This window comes from Hyla sarda, chromosome 8 (assembly GCF_029499605.1).
Source record: "Hyla sarda isolate aHylSar1 chromosome 8, aHylSar1.hap1, whole genome shotgun sequence".
NCBI classification, from domain to species: domain Eukaryota; kingdom Metazoa; phylum Chordata; class Amphibia; order Anura; family Hylidae; genus Hyla; species Hyla sarda.
This window is the reverse complement of record NC_079196.1, coordinates 206,629,430-206,648,019: the sequence shown is the minus strand read 5'-3', so window position 1 is coordinate 206,648,019 and position 18,590 is coordinate 206,629,430. Positions and strand designations below refer to the sequence as shown.

The window sequence follows — 18,590 nt, the reverse complement described above, 5'->3', positions numbered from 1 at the left end:
GTATAGGTGAGCAGAACTTACTCTTGGCTACCTGTATACGTTTTGTTCACTTTTTAAATGTATACGTTAAACACAGCACAAAAATGCAGTGTGAAGGGTGCCACAGTCAGTCCTGCGCAACGTATTACAGTCAGCCCCAACGTTAGATGTGTGATGCACTACAGTCAGCCCCATGTAAGGGTTATAATGCAATGATGTAACAAATACCATGTAATGTATATTTTCCAATCAGTCCCATCTGAGTATTCTACAGTCGCCCGTCCGCCCCGCGCAAGGTGCGCGCGATGTGCCACAGTCCGCCCCGCGCAAGGTGCGCGCGATGTGCCACAGTCCGCCCCGCGCAAGGTGCGCGCGATGCGCCACAGTCCGCCCCGCGCAAGGTGCGCGCGATGCGCCACAGTCCGCCCCGCGCAAGGTGCGCGCGATGCGCCACAGTCCGCCCCGCGCAAGGTGCGCGCGATGCGCCACAGTCCGCCCCGCGCAAGGTGCGCGCGATGCGCCACAGTCCGCCCCGCGCAAGGTGTGTGTGTGTGTGTGTGTGTGATGCACCACAGTCAGCCCCGCGCAAGGTGTGTGTGTGTGTGTGTGATGCACCAGTCAGCCCCGCGCAAGGTGTGTGTGATGCACCAGTCAGCCCCGCGCAAGGTGTGTGTGTGATGCACCACAGTCAGCCCCACGTAAGGTGTGTGTGATGCACCACAGTCAGCCCCACGTAAGGTGTGTGTGATGCACTACAGTCAGCCCCATGTAAGGTGTGTGATGCACTACAGTCAGCCCCATGTAAGGTGTGTGATGCACTACAGTCAGCCCCATGTAAGGCGTGTGATGCACTACAGTCAGCCCCACGTAAGGCGTGTGATGCACTACAGTCAGCCCCACGTAAGGTGTGTGATGCACTACAGTCAGCCCCACGTAAGGTGTGTGATGCACTACAGTCAGCCCCATGTAAGGTGTGTGATGCACTACAGTCAGCCCCATGTAAGGTGTGTGATGCACTACAGTCAGCCCCATGTAAGGTGTGTGATGCACTACAGTCAGCCCCATGTAAGGTGTGTGATGCACTACAGTCAGCCCCATGTAAGGTGTGTGATGCACTACAGTCAGCCCCACGTAAGGTGTGTGATGCACTACAGTCAGCCCCACGTAAGGTGTGTGATGCACTACAGTCAGCCCCACGTAAGGTGTGTGATGCACTACAGTCAGCCCCACGTAAGGTGTGTGATGCACTACAGTCAGCCCCACGTAAGGTGTGTGATGCACTACAGTCAGCCCCACGTAAGGTGTGTGATGCACTACAGTCAGCCCCACGTAAGGTGTGTGATGCACTACAGTCAGCCCCATGTAAGGCGTGTGATGCACTACAGTCAGCCCCACGTAAGGCGTGTGATGCACTACAGTCAGCCCCATGTAAGGTGTGTGATGATTCGGAGTGGGCCCTGGCGCTGCCATCTGCTGCCCCGGCCTCCCTCCTTTCTATCCCGGCCTCCTTTCCCCAGCCGGGCCTACAGGGATGGTTCGGGCCGCGGCCTCTCGTACCTGTGCTGTCCGCGCTGGCGGAGAAGCCCGGGGAGCTGAGCTTGGGTCTCTTCCGGTTGGGCGGCCCTTCCAGCAGGTTCTCGGCCATCTTCTCCCCTTTTCTGATCGGTCACCGAAGACAGACAAGACTCCCTCCCCGGAGGAGGAGCAGCGTACAGGGGAGGAGGAGGGGGGGATGCCCCGGCCCTGCCACCACCTCCCTCCCGGCTTCTTACTGGCACCTAACAGCCCCCCGAGTCCCGCATCCCTGGGGGGCCCCGGCCTGAGCCCCCCGATCCGAGCAGTGATGTCACACCGGCCTGGGGGACCCCAATACACCGCCCTGTGCACCCCAACAATCTACTCCGCCCGCTGGGGACCCCCCGACTCTGCGCTCGGGACCCCCGATAGTCCAGGGATCTATGATCAGCTCTCTGCGACTGAAGCGCACCTAAAAACTACAGCTCCCCTACAGGTCACAGGCTGTAAGTGCAGACGATCGACTATGGGGAACCCCCAAATATCAGTTCGGACCCCCCGAAAAAAAAAAAAATCAGTGTCCCTCAGATGTGACGAGCACCGTGTGTGATGCGGTGGCGCCCCCCAGTGGTCAGGACGTGAAGGTAGAGAGACGATAAATGTGGGGGCTCCAGCCCCCCAAGAGCGGCGGCCGGCGGGGTGTCAGGCCGAGGGTAGGCCCGGGAGGTTGCGTCAGGCCTCGGTCCCAGCTCCCCTCCCCCTTCCTCCTCCGGTTCTCTCCACCCGCCCACGCAACCGTGCGGCCGCTGCTGCTTCCTCCTCCTCCGGGAGGGGGAGGGAAAACAAAAAGGAGCCGCCGCTACCGCCACCAAACGGGGCCTGGGATGAGAGAAATACGCGGTGTCCTCCTCCGGCTGGGGGGGGGGGAGAGGAAGCTGCCCCCCACCGCCTCCGGAGTCCCCCGCTGTCCGGGCTGGCGGCCCTCTCCTCCCCTATCCTCCTCTTAGGGCCCCGGAGATCTCCGGCGCTGACCGAGCCGCGACAAGATGGCGGCTGTTGATTCCTCAATTAAAAAAAAAAAAAAAAAAAAAAAAAAAAAAAAGTTTTTTTTTTTTTTTTTTTTTTTTTCCTCCTCTCTTCTACGACGGCGGCAGGAGTGGGCGTGACTACGCTTTACGTACAACGCGTACTGAGAGGGAGGGGCGGGGGGGGCACGTAATACTGTGTGTAGAATGGAATTGGGTAAGGTGGGTGTGGAAGCGCACGTATCCCTGTTAGGGGGAGTGGGCGGGGCCGACCACGCCTGTAGGGAGTGGTGGGATACGCCCACCTTGGTTGGCCCGTGATACTTACACTTTACTTGGCCACGCCCAAATGGACCATACCACTTATGATGAGAAGTGATACTGGCGCAGCAATGGAATGCAGTACTGTTCCTCTACCTGTGGCACTCTAAAACTACAACTCCATGCATTCCTTCACAGCCACCATGCTGGGAGTTGTAGTTTTGCATCCCCTAGAGCAGTGTTTCCCAAACAGGGTGCCTCCAGCTGTTGCAAAACTACAACTCCATGCATTCCTTCACAGCCATCATGCTAAGAGTTGTAGTTCTGAGAGTTGTAGTTTTGCATCCCCTAGAGCAGTGTTTCCCAAACAGGGTGCCTCCAGCTGTTGCAAAACTACAACTCCATGCATTCCTTCACAGCCATCATGCTAAGAGTTGTAGTTCTGAGAGTTGTAGTTTTGCATCCCCTAGAGCAGTGTTTCCCAAACAGGGTGCCTCCAGCTGTTGCAAAACTACAACTCCCAGCATGCCCGGACAGCCTTCGGCTGTCCGGACATGCTGGCAGTTGTACTTTTGCAACAGCTGAAGGCACCCTGTTTGGGAAACACTGCACTAGAGAGTCACCTGTTGGGGAACATTGTCCTAAATCAGTGGTCTCCTAAAACTGTGGCCTGCAAGATGTTGCAAAACTACAACTCCCAGCATTCCTGGACAGCCGATGGCTGGGAGTTGTAGTTTTGCAACTGCTGAATAGTCACAGTTTGGGGAACATTATCCTATATCGATAATCTACAATCTGTGGACCTTCAGATGATGCTAAACTACAACTCCCAGCATTCCCATACAGCTGATGGCTGGGAGTTGTAGTTCTGCAACCGCTGGAGAGTCACAGGTTGGGGACAATTGGGGAGATTTATCAAAACCTGTCCAAGGAAAAGTTGCTGAGTTGCCCATAGCAACCAATCAGATCGCTTCTTTCATTTTAAACAAGGCCTCTACAAAATGAAAGAAGCAATCTGGTTGGTTGCTATGGGCAACTCAGCAACTTTTCCTTGGACAGGTTTTGATAAATCTCCCATTGTCCTATATCAAAGATCTACAAACTGTGGACCTCCAGATGTTTAAAACTACAACTCTCAGTGTTCCTGGACTGCTGCCATGCTGAGAGTTGTAGTTCTTCATCCGCTGGAGAGTCACAGGTTGGGTAACATCGTCCTATATCAAAGGTCAACAAACTATGTACCTTCATATGTTGCAAAACTACAACTCCCAGCATTCCTGAACAGCCACCATGTTGGAAGTTGTAGTTCTGCACTGCAACTGCTGGAGACTCAGAGGTTGAGGAACATTGTCCTATATCGATAATCTACAAACTGTGGACCTTCAGATGTTGCTAAACTACAACTCCCAGCATTCCCATACAGCTGATGGCTGGGAGTTGTAGTTCTGCAACCGCTGGAGAGTCACAGGTTGGGTACATTGTCCTATATTATAGTTTCCAAATTGTGGACCTCCAGCTGTTGCAAAACTTCAACTCCCAGCATGCCAGGACAGCCTTCGGCTAGGAATGCTGAGAGTTGTAGTCTTGCAACAGCTGGAGGCATCCTGTTTGGGAAACACTGCACTAGAGAGTCACCTGTTGGGGAACATTGTCCTAAATCTGTGGTCTCCAAACTGTTGACCGCTAGATGTTGCAAAACTACAACTCCCAGCATCCCTGGACAGCCGATGGCTGGGAGTTGTAGTTCTGCAACCGCTGAAGAGTTACAGGTTGGGAAACATTGTCCTATATCAAAGATCTACAAACTGTGGACCTCCAGCTGTTTAAAACTACAACTCTCAGTGTTCCTAGACAGCTGCCATGCTGAGAGTTGTAGTTCTTCATCCGCTGGAGAGTCACAGGTTGGGTAACATCGTCCTATATCAAAGGTCATCAAACTATGTACCTTCATATGTTGCAAAACTACAACTCCCAGCATTCCTGAACAGCCACCATGTTGGAAGTTGTAGTTCTGCAACTGCTGGAGACCCACAGGTTGAGGAACACTGTCCTATATCGATAATCTACAAACTGTGGACCTTCAGATGTTGCTAAACTACAACTCCCAGCATTCCCATACAGCTGATGGCTGGGAGTTGTAGTTCTGCAACCGCTGGAGAGTCACAGGTTGAGGAACATCGTCATATATCGATGATCTACAAACTATGTACCTTCAGATGTTGCTAAACTACAACTCCCAGCATTCCGGAACAGCCACCATGTTGGAAGTTGTAGTTCTGCCACTGCTGGAGACTCACAGGTTGAGGAACACTGTCCTATATCGATAATCTAACAACTGGGGACCTTCAGATGTTGCTAAACTACAACTCCCAGCATTCCCATACAGTTGATGGCTGGGAGTTGTAGTTTTGCAACCGCTGGAGAGTCACAGGTTGGGGACATTGTCCTATATTATAGTTTCCAAATTGTGGACCTCCAGCTGTTGCAAAACTACAACTCCCAGCATGCCTGGACAGCCAACAGCTTTCCGGGTATGCTGGGAGTTTTAGTTTTGCAACAGCTGGAGGTTCACAAATAGGAGACCACTGTTCTATATTATTTAAGAACCATCAGCCATCTAGTCAATACTTATCTCTCCCAGGGGAAGGTGAAGGAGTTTGGCAGCGATTGGTGATGGTGGTCACCTGGACCTCCTACCGTAGATGACGCTTGTGTCACCCTATAGCAGTGTTTCCCAACCAAGGTGCCTCCAGCTGTTGCAAAACTACCACTCCCAGCATGTCCAAACAGCCTTTGGCTGTCCAGGCATGCTGGGAGTTGTAGTTTTGCAACAGCTGGAGGCACCCTGGTTGGGAAACAAGGTCCTACAGAGTTCTCCCTCGAGCAGGATAGGTTACGGACGCCACATACAAAGCTGGAGTGAACGCCAATGCAGCGGTAAGAACAAACCTATTATAAGTATATTCCCTCTCTAAAACTGGTCATAGTCAGTAGGGCCCCTGATTTCCAATGATGAGGGAGAAATAAAGATCTAACACAGTGTTTCACAACCAGCATGCCTCCAGCTGTTGCAAAACTACAACTCCCAGCATGCCCGGACAGCCGAAGGCTGTCCGGGCATGCTGGGAGTTGTAGTTTTGCAACACCTGGAGGCCCCCTGTTTGGGAAACACTGCTCTTGCAGATGCAAAACTACAACTCCAAGCATGGTGGCTGTCCGGGCATGCTGGGAGTTGTAGTTTTGCAACAGCTGGGTATTCCAGGATTTTTTTTATTTGACTATGCTACAGGGGCTGTAAAGTTAGTGTAGTTCATAATATAGTGTCTGTACCTGTGTGTGACGGTTTTCTCACAATTCTTCTGTGATTTTCACCCCAATATTTCTTTTTAGCAGCATACAAAATGACTGTTGTCTCAGATTTTTCCCAGCTTGCAATGCGGCCAAGACCTGACATCACTAGTCAGCTGATGACAGGGAGCCTGTCTGCTTCAATGGGTGGAGGCATCGCTTGGTGGGAGAGAGGTCTGCTAATGCAACAGCTGTAGGCACCCTGATTGAAAACCACAGGTCTTTTGAATGGATGCAGCTCTTTTATGTTTCAATGGGTGGGGTGGCTGAGGAAAATAGAATTATGGGATTTGTAGGCAAAGAAGAAAACTCTAACAGGAAATACAAGTTCACAAAAAGCTAGCCCCAGTGTTATGGTAATCGCACAACATAGCCATTTAGTCCCAAGACAAGTGCAGATCCTTCCTAAGCATGTCCACTACTGTCTGCCAGGTATGTACTAAAAATAACCTTATGGTAGAGAACCCCTTTAAGTTAAGTGCTGGTGGACACACATGCTCAGTCACTCAGCCATGTCTCTGCATCTGGATCTTCTGTTTATTGCACAGCAGCCAATAGAAATAGATTTCTGCTTGTCAAGGAAGGAGCAGAGCCTCTGCAGTACACGTCAGTATAGCCAAGGAGACGCTCTTTGAGAAGTAAGTAGAGACTGTGGCCGGCATTTATCATTGTGTTTACTAGTGTTGAGCGGCATAGGCTATATTCGAATTTGCGATATTTCGCGAATATATGGACGAATATTCATCATATATTCGCTAAATTCGCATATTCGTAATATTCGCGTAAAATATTCGCATATGCAACAATTTGCATATGCAAAAATTAACATATAGGAAAATTCGCATATACAAAAATTAACATAAGCAAAAATTCGCATATGCGAAAATTTGCATTTGTAAATTTTCGCATGTGCGAAAATTCGTGCGCCAGTCTCACACAGTAGTATTAGAGCCTTCTTTACACCAAACAAGCTGGAAGCAGAGAGGGATGATCACTGTGATGTGTACTGTGAAAAAAAAAAAAAAAACGAATATTCGTAATTACGAATATATAGCGCTATATTCGTAAATATGCGATAATCGAGAATAAAATTCGCATTGCGAATATTCGTGATCAACACTGGTGTTTACCCTTTTATTTCCTTCTATATTTGGCGCTATTTTGGAGCAATTTGTCCTTTTTGTTTTGTACCTTTGTTGAGCCATTTGGTTGACACATTTCTGCTGCTTTTGAGTTGTATCGGCAATACGCATGATATGGACGGGTTTTATGAACTGCGCATTTTTGTGAAAAGGCGCAAAACCACCAAAAAGTCTCTAAAACTACACCAGCCAAGACTTAGCTTAGCTTTTTGGTGTATGTGAAGAGTGAAATTTCAGAAAATGTGACCTGCACAAAATTTATTAATCCTACACATTACCAGCACACAAAAAAAAGGTGTAAAAAATGCTTACACTTACACCTACAATGATAAATGGCGGCCTGTATTGTTAAAGGGGTACTCCACTGGAAAACTTTTTTTTTTTTTTAAATCAACTGGTGCCAGAAAGTTAAACAGATTTGTAAATTACAGCTATTTAAACATCTTAATCCTTCCTGTACTTATCTGCTGCTGTATGCAACACAAGAAGTTCTTTTCTTTTTGAATTTCCTTTCTGTCTGACCACAGGGCTCTCTGCTGACACCTCTGTCCATGTCAGGAACTGTCCATAATAGGAAACCTCTCCTGCTCTGGACAGTTCCTGACACAGACAGAGGTTTCAGCAGAGAGCACTGTAGTCAAACAGAAAAGAAATTCAAAAAAGAAAAGCACTTCCTGTGGAGTATACAGCAGCTGATAAGTACTGGAAGTATTAAGATTTTTAAATAGAAGTAATTTACAAATCTGTTTAACTTTCTGGCACCAGTTGATTTAAAAAAAAAATGTTTTCCAGGGGAAGTACCCCTTTAAGCTACGTTTATAATGCAGCTAAATTCACGGATAGGCAAAACAGGCAATGGGAACGCTTTCTCTTAGGCAATGAGCACTGAAGGTCCGGCAGGGATGTGTGGGAGGTGCAGGGATTTATAATATAGTGTTCAGGTGCACTTACTAATTATGGGCGCACTGGCCCTTTAAATTTCAAAGCATCGGCGCGCGCGCACCCTAAGGGACGGGGACGCGCGCGCCGAGGCTGAGACAGAGCAGCAGCAGCAGAATTGGATGTAAGTAAGTGACGGGCGCGTCCCGCTATGCAAATCCCGGCCCGGCCAGTGAGCAGGGACACAGGGCTCCTGCGCTCACGGCCAGTGAGCGGGGACACGGGGCTACTGCGCTCACGGCCGGTGCTAACCGCCGGAGCGCAGTATGTAACAGTAGACACTTGTGACCCTGTATCTATCAACGCCTCCAACAATACACCTTCTACAATAATTTTTACATAGGGGTAGGAGGCGACATAAAGTGAGAGTCCTGATTGAGGTCATTTGGGGATTGGACCTGATGACTCTTTTCCTGAGGGCCGGTCCACGACCTCAGGGGAAATCCGTTTAAATCCCAACACTGCATTTTCCAATATCCTGGTTTATTACAATCGGTACAAAAGGGTCTTTGAGTCCCTGAGGGTCTATTTGGCGGAGGGTTGCGGGGGTTGAAATTGCGTGGAGCAGACCAGGTGGCAAGCTCCTTCACAGCCTTAGTCAGTTGTTCAGCTGCGGTGACTGACAAAGCAGTTGACACTGGGGCAGGGGCTGGTGATGGTGACATAGGTCTGGCTACCGCCCCTAATGGCTCTTGAACAGGTGGACAAGCTTCCTCTAACTCAGTCCCGGACTCAGCCACTTGGATAGCCAGTCTCTTGAAAGCGGGGAATGACAAGTTGGGATTTTGGACTGCTAACATTCTCAGCTGGGTTTTGTCCCCCTTTTGTCCAGCTGGGGCCCGCGTTACTTCTGGCTCCCGTCCTGAGCTGTCACTGTGTGCACTGACGGTGACATCACGTTGAGGACATCACTGCGCTGCGCAGCGCACAGCGTAACGCAGGACGCAGCAGGAGCCAGAAGTAGCGCGGGCCCCAGACCCCGGGAACAGGTAATTATAAAATCGGGGATGGGGGAGGCAATGGGGGCGGTGCGGTGGAGGGTGCGGCGTGCTGTGGGGGGCGGGGCGGTGCTTACAGGGCGGGACATTATCGGATTATCGGCAAGGTAATTGCCGATACCGATAACGTCAAAAATCATGAATATCGGCCAAACCGATAATCAGTCGATCCCTAATTTTAACCCCTTAAAGGGGTACTTCGGTGAAAACCTTTTTTCTTTTAGATCAACTGGAGGCAGAAAGTTAAACATATTTGGAAATTACTTCTATTAAAAAATATTAATCTTTCCTGTACTTATTAGCTGCTGAATATTACAGAGTAAATTCTTTTCTTTTTGGAATGTTCTCTGATGACATCATGAGCACAGTGCTCTCTGCTGACGTTATTATAATAACACTTTATTTATTGTTGTCCTTAGTGGGATTTGAACCCAAGTCCCCAGCGCTGCAAGGCAGCAGTGCTAACCACTGAGCCACCATGCTGCCCTTAGCATACTCGTGATGTCATCAGTATTCCAAAAATAAAGGAATTTCCTCTGAAGCATTCAGCAGCTAATAAGTACTGGAAGGATTAAGATTTTTTAATAGAAGTAATTTACAAATATGTTTAACTTTCTACCACCAGTTGATTTAAAAGAAAAAAGGTTTTCACCGGAGTACCCCTTTAAGGACACAGCCCTTTTTTGCCTTAAGGACACAGCCAGTTTGATTCTTTAATTTTTTCCTTCTTAAATCCAATTGTATTTGGTAATGACACCTTTTGTTCTACCATAAAAACTTTATTGTTTGGTTTTTACGCAGTGCACTTTATGGTAAAATAGACATGTTTGATTTATTCTGTGGGTTACTATGATTAAAATGATAGCCATCATTACATATTTTTCTATTATAGTACTGCTTTAAAATTTAAAAAAATCTAACTTTTTAAACAAAATTTGTATGTTTTAATTCGCCCTATTCTGACTCATCTAACTCTCTAATTTTTCTGTATACGGGGGTATATGAGGACTGATTTTTTGCACCGTGATCTGTAGTTTTTATCGATACCATATTTGTGTATGTGTTAATTTTTTATCACTTTTTATTTTATTTTTACAGGATGTGATGTGACCAAAAAGCAGCAATTTCTGATTTTTTTTTTTTTTTTTACCTTTACCCTGTTCACCGCACAGAATTATTAAAGGGGTACTCCACTGCCCTGTGTCGGAAGCTCCTCTCCCCAGCATCCGGAAGTTTATTGTTCGCCCCCTCAACGAAAGTCTATGGGAAGGGGGCGTGACGGCCATCGCGCCCCCTTCGTATAGACTTTCTCTGAGGGGGCAGGCGTGACGTAACGAAGGGGGCGGGCGTGACATAACGAAGGGGGCGGGCGTGACGTAACGAGGGGCAGCCCTGAACACGGAAGCCCGCACACAGCGTTCGGAACAATAAACTTCCAGATGCTGGGGAGCTGAGCTTCCGACACAGGGCAGGGGGTACCCCTTTAACATTATATTTTGATAGTTTGGACATTTACACATGTGCCAACACCAAATTTAAATGGGAAAAAGGGGCGATGTAAATTTTTATTGGGGGAGGGTCTTTTTCACATTTTTTAAAACTTTTTTTTCACATTTATTTTACAATTTCTATGTCCCAATATGGGACTATTTATAGCACTCATCAGATTGCAGATACTGATCAGTGCTATTCATATGCATAGCACTGATCAGTGCTATCAGCAGTCTTCTCTGGTCAGCTGAAAGGCAGACCAGAGAAGAAGACCCAGGGATGACGGTCAGAGCAGGTGAGGAGACCTCCATCCACCATCTTGGATATTCTCATCCCCGAGGGCCATCAGATCAGCCATTAGAAGCACTGCACGGCGCGATCGCCCATGGCCGCCATTACCTGCGGGTTCCTGGCTGTTGATAGCAGTAGGGACCTGCAGAGCATGATGCGTCATCTACAGGACGTAAATATATGTCCTGGTGCGTTAAAGGGGTATTCCAGGCAAGACCTTTTTTTTTATATATATCAACTAGCTCCGGAAAGTTAAACAGATTTGTAAATTACTTCTATTAAAAAATCTTAATCCTTCCAATAGTTATTAGCTTCTGAAGTTTTCTGTCTAACTGCTCAATGATGATGTCACGTCCCAGGAGCTGTGCATGATGGGAGAATATCCCCATAGGAACTGCACAGCTCCCGGGACGTGAGTCATCAGAAAGCAGTTAGGCAGAAAACAACAACTCAACTTCAGAAGCTAATAACTATTGGAAGGATAAAGATTTTTTTATAGAAGTAATTTACAAATCTGTTTAACTTTCCAGAGCCAGTTGATATATATAAAAAAGTTTTGGCCTGGAATACCCCTTTAAGTACCACCCTATCAGGATGTACATTTATGTCCATTGTCCTTAACCCTTTAGCGCATATGGACGTTTCTGAACGTCCATATGGGCGTCCCCATATATAATGCGCGCTCACGAGGTGAGTGCGCATCATACCCGGTGGGTCCCGGTTGCTATAAGCAATCTTATATAAGCAATCAATATAAGCAATCTTCTCATCCTAGGTCTATGGTTCAGTCTTTGCCATATAGCCATATAATTCACAGAGGGGTACACACTTTAAAATATAACTTTTAATCAGACACGTCTAAAACCAATCATTAGCACAGGCCCCACAACAAAAGCCAGTAGTTTGGGTTGACACCAGATCTAAAGTGTATAGACCACACTAGATGGAGGTGTGTCTATATAGGGGATAGTGAGGAGAGCAGTGGTGCACAGAGTGCATAAATCACCCTAGAACACCCTATCGGGGAAATGTAGTGTAGACTACCCCTGCTCCCACAGGGACTGTCGGGGCACTCGCCCTAAAAAGAGCGACCCCTGCCCCGATATATCCCTTGGACTGCGCCCTATAAATCCCTGGCAATATAAAACATGCCCTTGCTCTGGTATACCCGACGCGTTTCTACCACATCGGTGGGTTCCTCAGGGGTTAACCAGGCAACTTACATAGAATCAATATTCCCAATATACAGTTACAATAATATCAAAAATTATCAAAGTAAGGGCTATCACCAAATAGAAATTACAAAAGTATTTACAGTTTAAGCAATGCCATGAGTGTACCTACAGGTGAGCACCTATCCAGTTTAGGCAATACTGGTGCTAATAGTATCTGTTGTCTACTGGCAGAAAGTGCCAGCAGATGGCTACTCACGGTTACCACGGGTTGCCGCAGTGGCGGTATCCCCAGGTGCACTCCCACAATGGTGGGCAGCGCACTCAGCCGATCGGTGTCCTGGCTAACTTGCCGCGGACACCCACGCTATACTTATGCGTGTCTGAAAGGAAATCACGCGCGCATCACAGGCCGCCGTGCGTCACTTCCGGTGGTGACGTCTCACCTCCGGTGACGCATATCCCAGCGCCGAGCGTCGCTCGTTGCTAGGCAGCGCCAGGTAAATACCAATAGCGCTGCCAGCAACTGAAAACATCACAGTATTTAGCCGGATCTAGAGGTAAAACGGACCATAATAAATATGAATATAAAGGTGCGGGGTAAGAAGTATTAGAAACGTCCTGTGAAAAGCAAGAATAGGACTTCTAAGCGAACTCTATGTAATGACCTATGCCTATATAAAAATAAAGCATTTGTGCATAGGAAAAATGGATGGATGATTGCATGTACATAATGGGGGGGGGGTGGTAATAGAAAGGGGAGAGGAAGACGGACAAGGCAATGAGGAAAGGGGGGGGGGGTATCGGGGGTATAATTAACCAAGATGTTTAATGTATGGCAAAGAAAACACAGAGAGTTCAAGGATAACCATATGGAGAGCATAAGACATAGACAATAGCTTATTCTAAAAAGCAGGCGTAACTCAATGCTTCATTAAGACCACGGGGAGCCTGGGTCTGTAAGGTGAAAATCCACCAGGTCTCTTTTTGGAGGATCAGTTTATCCCAATCTCCTCCCCTGGTGGGAGGTCTCACCAGCTCTATTCCCACAAATCTCAGATTTTGGGCATCCCCACCGTGTTGGCCATTGATATGTCGAGCTATCGGCTTGTCTGCCAGATTACTTATGTCTCTCAAATGCTCCCCTATTCTCCTTCTGAACTCTCTAAATGTCTTGCCAACGTATTGCATACCGCAACTACAGGTCGCTTTATACACCACCCCTCTGCTCCGACAGTTAATGAAGTCGCGTATGGAGTAAATTTGTCCCGTGTTGGTGCTAGAAAAGGTTTTGGCCACTTCAATGTGCCTACATGCTATGCACCCACTGCAACGGAAACATCCTTTAATTTGCCTATCTAGCCAAGTTCCTTGTGCCTGAAGTGGCGCATAGTGACTCTTCACCAACCTGTCCTTCAGGCTCTTGCCCTTTCTGAAGGAGATCTGGGGGTGAGATCCCACAACATCTTTAAGGTCGGGGTCCATCCCCAGTATCTCCCAATGTTTGCTAAGAATGCGTTTGACATCCTGTGTTCCCCCATCATAAGTAGCCACTAGTCTAATGAGGTTGTCTGAGCTCACCTCCCGGGTTTTAGGCACAAGCAAGCCTGCTCTTTCAACCTCCCTCGTGTCTTGGTAAGCTTTTCGCAGGACCCAATCCAGATACCCCCTGTCCAGGAAACGCTGCCTCAAATCATTGGCTTGTTTCCTGAACTCTACTTGGGATGAACAATTTCTCTTCATCCTCAAGTATTGCCCTTTCGGGATGCCTCGCTTTAACGGTACCGGATGGAAACTAGTCCATTCCAATAGAGAATTTGTTGCAGTGGCCTTACGGTACACAGTTGTCTGTAAATTCCCCCTATCATCCTTCTTAATGAGGACATCCAGGAATGGTAATTCATCAGATGACAATTCGAAGGTAAACTTAAGGCCTATTGCATTGTTGTTTAAAGCATCAATGAAGGATATTAAGTCATCACGGGTGCCATTCCATATGACAAAAATGTCGTCAATATACCGTGCCCACAGACCGACCTGCTCCGTAAAATGCACCAATTCCTCACCAAAGACTAACGTTTCCTCCCACCAGCCCAGATAGAGATTAGCATATATGGGGGCACAAGGGCTCCCCATTGCGGTCCCTCTGAGCTGGTGGAAGGTACGTCTGTCAAATAGAAAATAATTCTTGGTGAGGGTGAACCGGAGCAGGTCTATGACGAATCGGCTATGGGCACGGTACTGGCAACCTCTACTTCATAGAAAAAACTCAACCGCCGCTATTCCCAGATCATGGGGAATGCAGGAGTATAAGGACTCCACATCAATACTGGCTAGCCACGTATGTCCCTCAAGGGTCAGACCATCAATCTTTTTTAACAGATCAGTAGTGTCTCTGGTGTATGAGGGCAATGCCATCACAAAGGTTTTTAATATGGCATCAATGTACACACCAGCGTTTTGTGATAGGTTTTCCACGCCCGAGACAATTGGTCTCCCCCTGAGGGGTGTGGTGCCCTTGTGTATTTTAGGCAAAGAGTAGAAAGTTGCCACCCTGGGATGGCGGGGTACCAGAAAGTCAGCTTCTTCTTCACTTACTAGATCAGCATCCCTAGCTGTTTGGACAATCTCGACTAGTTCAGTGCGATATTGCACAGTGGGATCATCTCTTAAGATCTCATAGCAATCATCCAGCAGAAGGAGATCTAGACACATCTGACGATATTTGAGATGGTCCATCAAAACAATGTTGCCCCCCTTATCGGAGGGCTTAATTACCAGAGATTTGTCTTTTTCCAATCTGAGCAGCGCCTGCATCTCATCATGGCTGAAGTTAGTGTTGCCAACTGACCTAACCTGGTCCAAATCATTTAGAACCAAGTTCAGGAACACATCCACACAGGAGAGATCTCCTGTGGGTGGAGTCTTTTTGCTTTTATTTCTCAGTTGCGTAGAGGAACCTAGTCCACTGGATTGATCCCCCTCACTCATGAGATCGACCAGTAACTCTGCACCCCGGAGGACATCCCCGGGAGGCCAAGTTCCTGGGCACGGCGTCTCTCACAGTTGGCATAGAATTTCTTCCAATGTAGTTTCCTGGTAAATAAATGTAAATCTTTCACCCAATTAAATTTATTGAATGCAGACGTGGGTACAAAGCCCAAACTTTTACGAAGAAGACACATTTCAGATTCAGAGAGTTTGCCATATAGCCAATTTCTGCCGGCTAGCAGAATTGTCGACACAGAGGAAAAACTAGATAAGGCTATACAAAAAAATGACCTCATAGTTTATCACCGGGGGTTACCCCGTCTCTGTGATTGACAAACAGAAACACTCTGCTCGCTAAACCACCATGTGAATGTGCAGGAATGCTGGCAGGGAGTGATCTTATATACTGGTCGTGCCAGCAAGTTTCTATTGGTTGCTAGGGACGTTGCTAAGCTCTGACAACTGTGCTTGCAGAACTCTCATTGGCTCACAGGCATAAGTAGGGCGGAACTTCAAAGAATATTCACATACATAAACCTTTCGCCTCACAGTCTCATCCCTGGCCCTTAAATGATCAAGTTACAATATTAATTGGTTCCAGGACGACCATAGTATGTTGAAACCATTGTATGTTGAGACCAGAACTCTATGGAAACCTGGTAATTGGTTCTAAAGGCACCAAAATGTCATCCAAAACTAGGAAAAAGTGAGAATAAAAAAATAAAAATAAGTAGATAACTAATATAGATAAAGCAAATCCTTATATATAAAAGTAGGAAAGATCTGCTGGGAGCTGTAATCACTGTCTATGTCAGTGTTTCCCAACTAGAGTGCTTCCAGCTGTTGCAAAACTACAACTCCCAGCATGCCCGGACAGCCAAAGGCTGTCCGGGCATGCTGGGAGTTGTAGTTTTGCAACAGCTGGGGGCACCCTGCTTGGGAAGCACTGATCTATGTAGAGGACAGGAGCTTCTTCTGGGTCCTGTGCAGTACATTCAATGTCCTAAAAAAGTAATGGAGTCACCCTAACCTGATGTCCAAAGGAGCAGGTAACCCTGGCACAGGTAAAGTGTACAGAACATGTAATACCTCCCTGTACTGTAGGGGGCGCTACCAGACACCAGTCAGTGCATACACTTCAGTAATACAGGTAAAGAGTAGTACAGAACATGTAATACCTCCCTGTACTGTAGGGGGCGCTAAAAGATACCAGTCAGTGCATACACTTCAGTAATACAGGTAAAGAGTACAGAAAATGTAATACCGCCCTGTACTGTAGGGGGCGCAACCAGACACCAGTCAGTGCATACACTTCAGTAATACAGGTAAAGAGTAGTACAGAACATGTAATACCTCCCTGTACTGTAGGGGGCGCTACCAGACACCAGTCATAGCATACACTTCAGTAATACAGGTAAAGAGTAGTACAGAACATGTAATACCTCCCTGTACTGTAGGGGGCGCTACCAGACACCAGTCAGTGCATACACTTCAGTAATACAGGTTAAGAGTAGTACAGAACATGTAATACCTCCCTGTACTGTAGGGGGCGCTACCAGACACCAGTCAGTGCATACACTTCAGTAATACAGGTAAAGAGTAGTACAGAACATGTAATACCTCCCTGTACTGTAGGGGGCGCTACCAGACACCAGTCAGTGCATACACTTCAGTAATACAGGTAAAGAGTAGTACAGAACATGTAATACCACCCTGTACTGTAGGGGGCGCTACTAGACACCAGTCAGTTCATACACATCATTAATACAGGTAAAGAGTACAGAACATGTAATACCTCCCTGTAGTGTAGGGGGCGCTACCAGACACCAGTCAGTGCATACACTTCAGTAATACAGTTGAAGAGTACAGAACATGTAATACCTTCCTGTACTGTAGGGGGCGCTACCAGACACCAGTCAGTGCATACACTTCAGTAATACAGGTAAAGAGTAGTACAGAACATGTAATACCTCCCTGTACTGTAGGGGGCGCTACCAGACACCAGTCAGTGCATACACTTCAGTAATACAGGTAAAGAGTAGTACAGAACATGTAATACCTCCCTGTACTGTAGGGGGCGCTACCAGACACCAGTCAGTGCATACACTTCAGTAATACAGGTAAAGAGCAGTACAGAACATGTAATACCACCCTGTACTGTAGGGGGCGCTACTAGACACCAGTCAGTTCATACACTTCAGTAATACAGGTAAAGAGTACAGAAAATGTCATACCTCCCTGTACTGTAGGGGGCGCTACCAGATACCAGTCAGTGCATACACTTCAGTAATACAGGTAAAGAGTAGTACAGAACATGTAATACCTCCCTGTATTGTAGGGGGCGCTATTAGACACTAGTCAGTGCATGCACTTCAGTAATACAGGTAAAGAGTCCAGAACATGTAATACTGCCCTGTACTGTAGGGGGCGCTACCAGATACCAGTCAGTGCATACACTTCAGTAATACAGGTAAAGAGTAGTACAGAACATGTAATACCTCCCTGTACTGTAGGGGGAGCTACCAGACACCAGTCAGTGCATACATTTCAGTAATACAGGTAAAGAGTAGTACAGAACATGTAATACCTCCCTGTACTGTAGGGGGCGCTACCAGACACCAGTCAGTGCATACACTTCAGTAATACAGGTAAAGAGTAGTACAGAACATGTAATACCTCCCTGTACTGTAGGGGGCGCTAAAAGACACCAGTCAGTGCATACACTTCAGTAATACAGGTAAAGAGTACAGAAAATGTAATACCTCCTTGTATTGTAGGGGGCGCTACCAGACACCAGTCAGTGCATGCACTTCAGTAATACAGGTAAAGAGTAGTACAGAACATGTAATACCTCCCTGTACTGTAGGGGGCGCTACCAGACACCAGTCAGTGCATACACTTCAGTAATACAGGTAAAGAGTACAGAAAATGTAATACCTCCCTGTTCTGTAGGGGGCGCTACCAGATACCAGTCAGTGCATACACTTCAGTAATACAGGTAAAGAGTACAGAAAATGTAATACCTCCCTGTACTGTAGGGGGCGCTACCAGATACCAGTCAGTGCATACACTTCAGTAATACAGGTAAAGAGTAGTACAGAACATGTAATACCTTCCTGTACTGTAGGGGGAGCTACCAGACACCAGTCAGTGCATACACTTCAGTAATACAGGTAAAGAGTAGTACAGAACATGTAATACCTCCTTGTACTGTAGGGGGCGCTACCAGATACCAGTCAGTGCATACACTTCAGTAATACAGGTAAAGAGTAGTACAGAACATGTAATACCTTCCTGTACTGTAGGGGAGCTACCAGACACCAGTCAGTGCATACACTTCAGTAATACAGGTAAAGAGTAGTACAGAACATGTAATACCTCCCTGTACTGTAGGGGGCGCTACTAGACACCAGTCAGTGCATGCACTTTAGGGTTTTA

The 18,590-nt window shown here is 47.3% G+C and overlaps 1 protein-coding gene across 3 annotated transcripts in view; it reads right to left on the bottom strand.

The window, feature by feature from the left end:
• The window catches only part of CREBBP (CREB binding protein), an 85,276-nt gene extending 82,727 nt beyond the window's left edge, over window positions 1-2,549 (bottom strand). For all 3 annotated transcript variants that reach the window (XM_056533869.1, XM_056533870.1, XM_056533871.1), the window contains exon 1: window positions 1,537-2,549. In XM_056533869.1, coding sequence (XP_056389844.1) covers window positions 1,537-1,624 — 88 coding nt within the window. In that variant the 5' untranslated portion in view covers window positions 1,625-2,549. The remainder of the gene's footprint in view (window positions 1-1,536) is intronic.
• Between the last annotated feature and the right edge of the window lie 16,041 nt (window positions 2,550-18,590).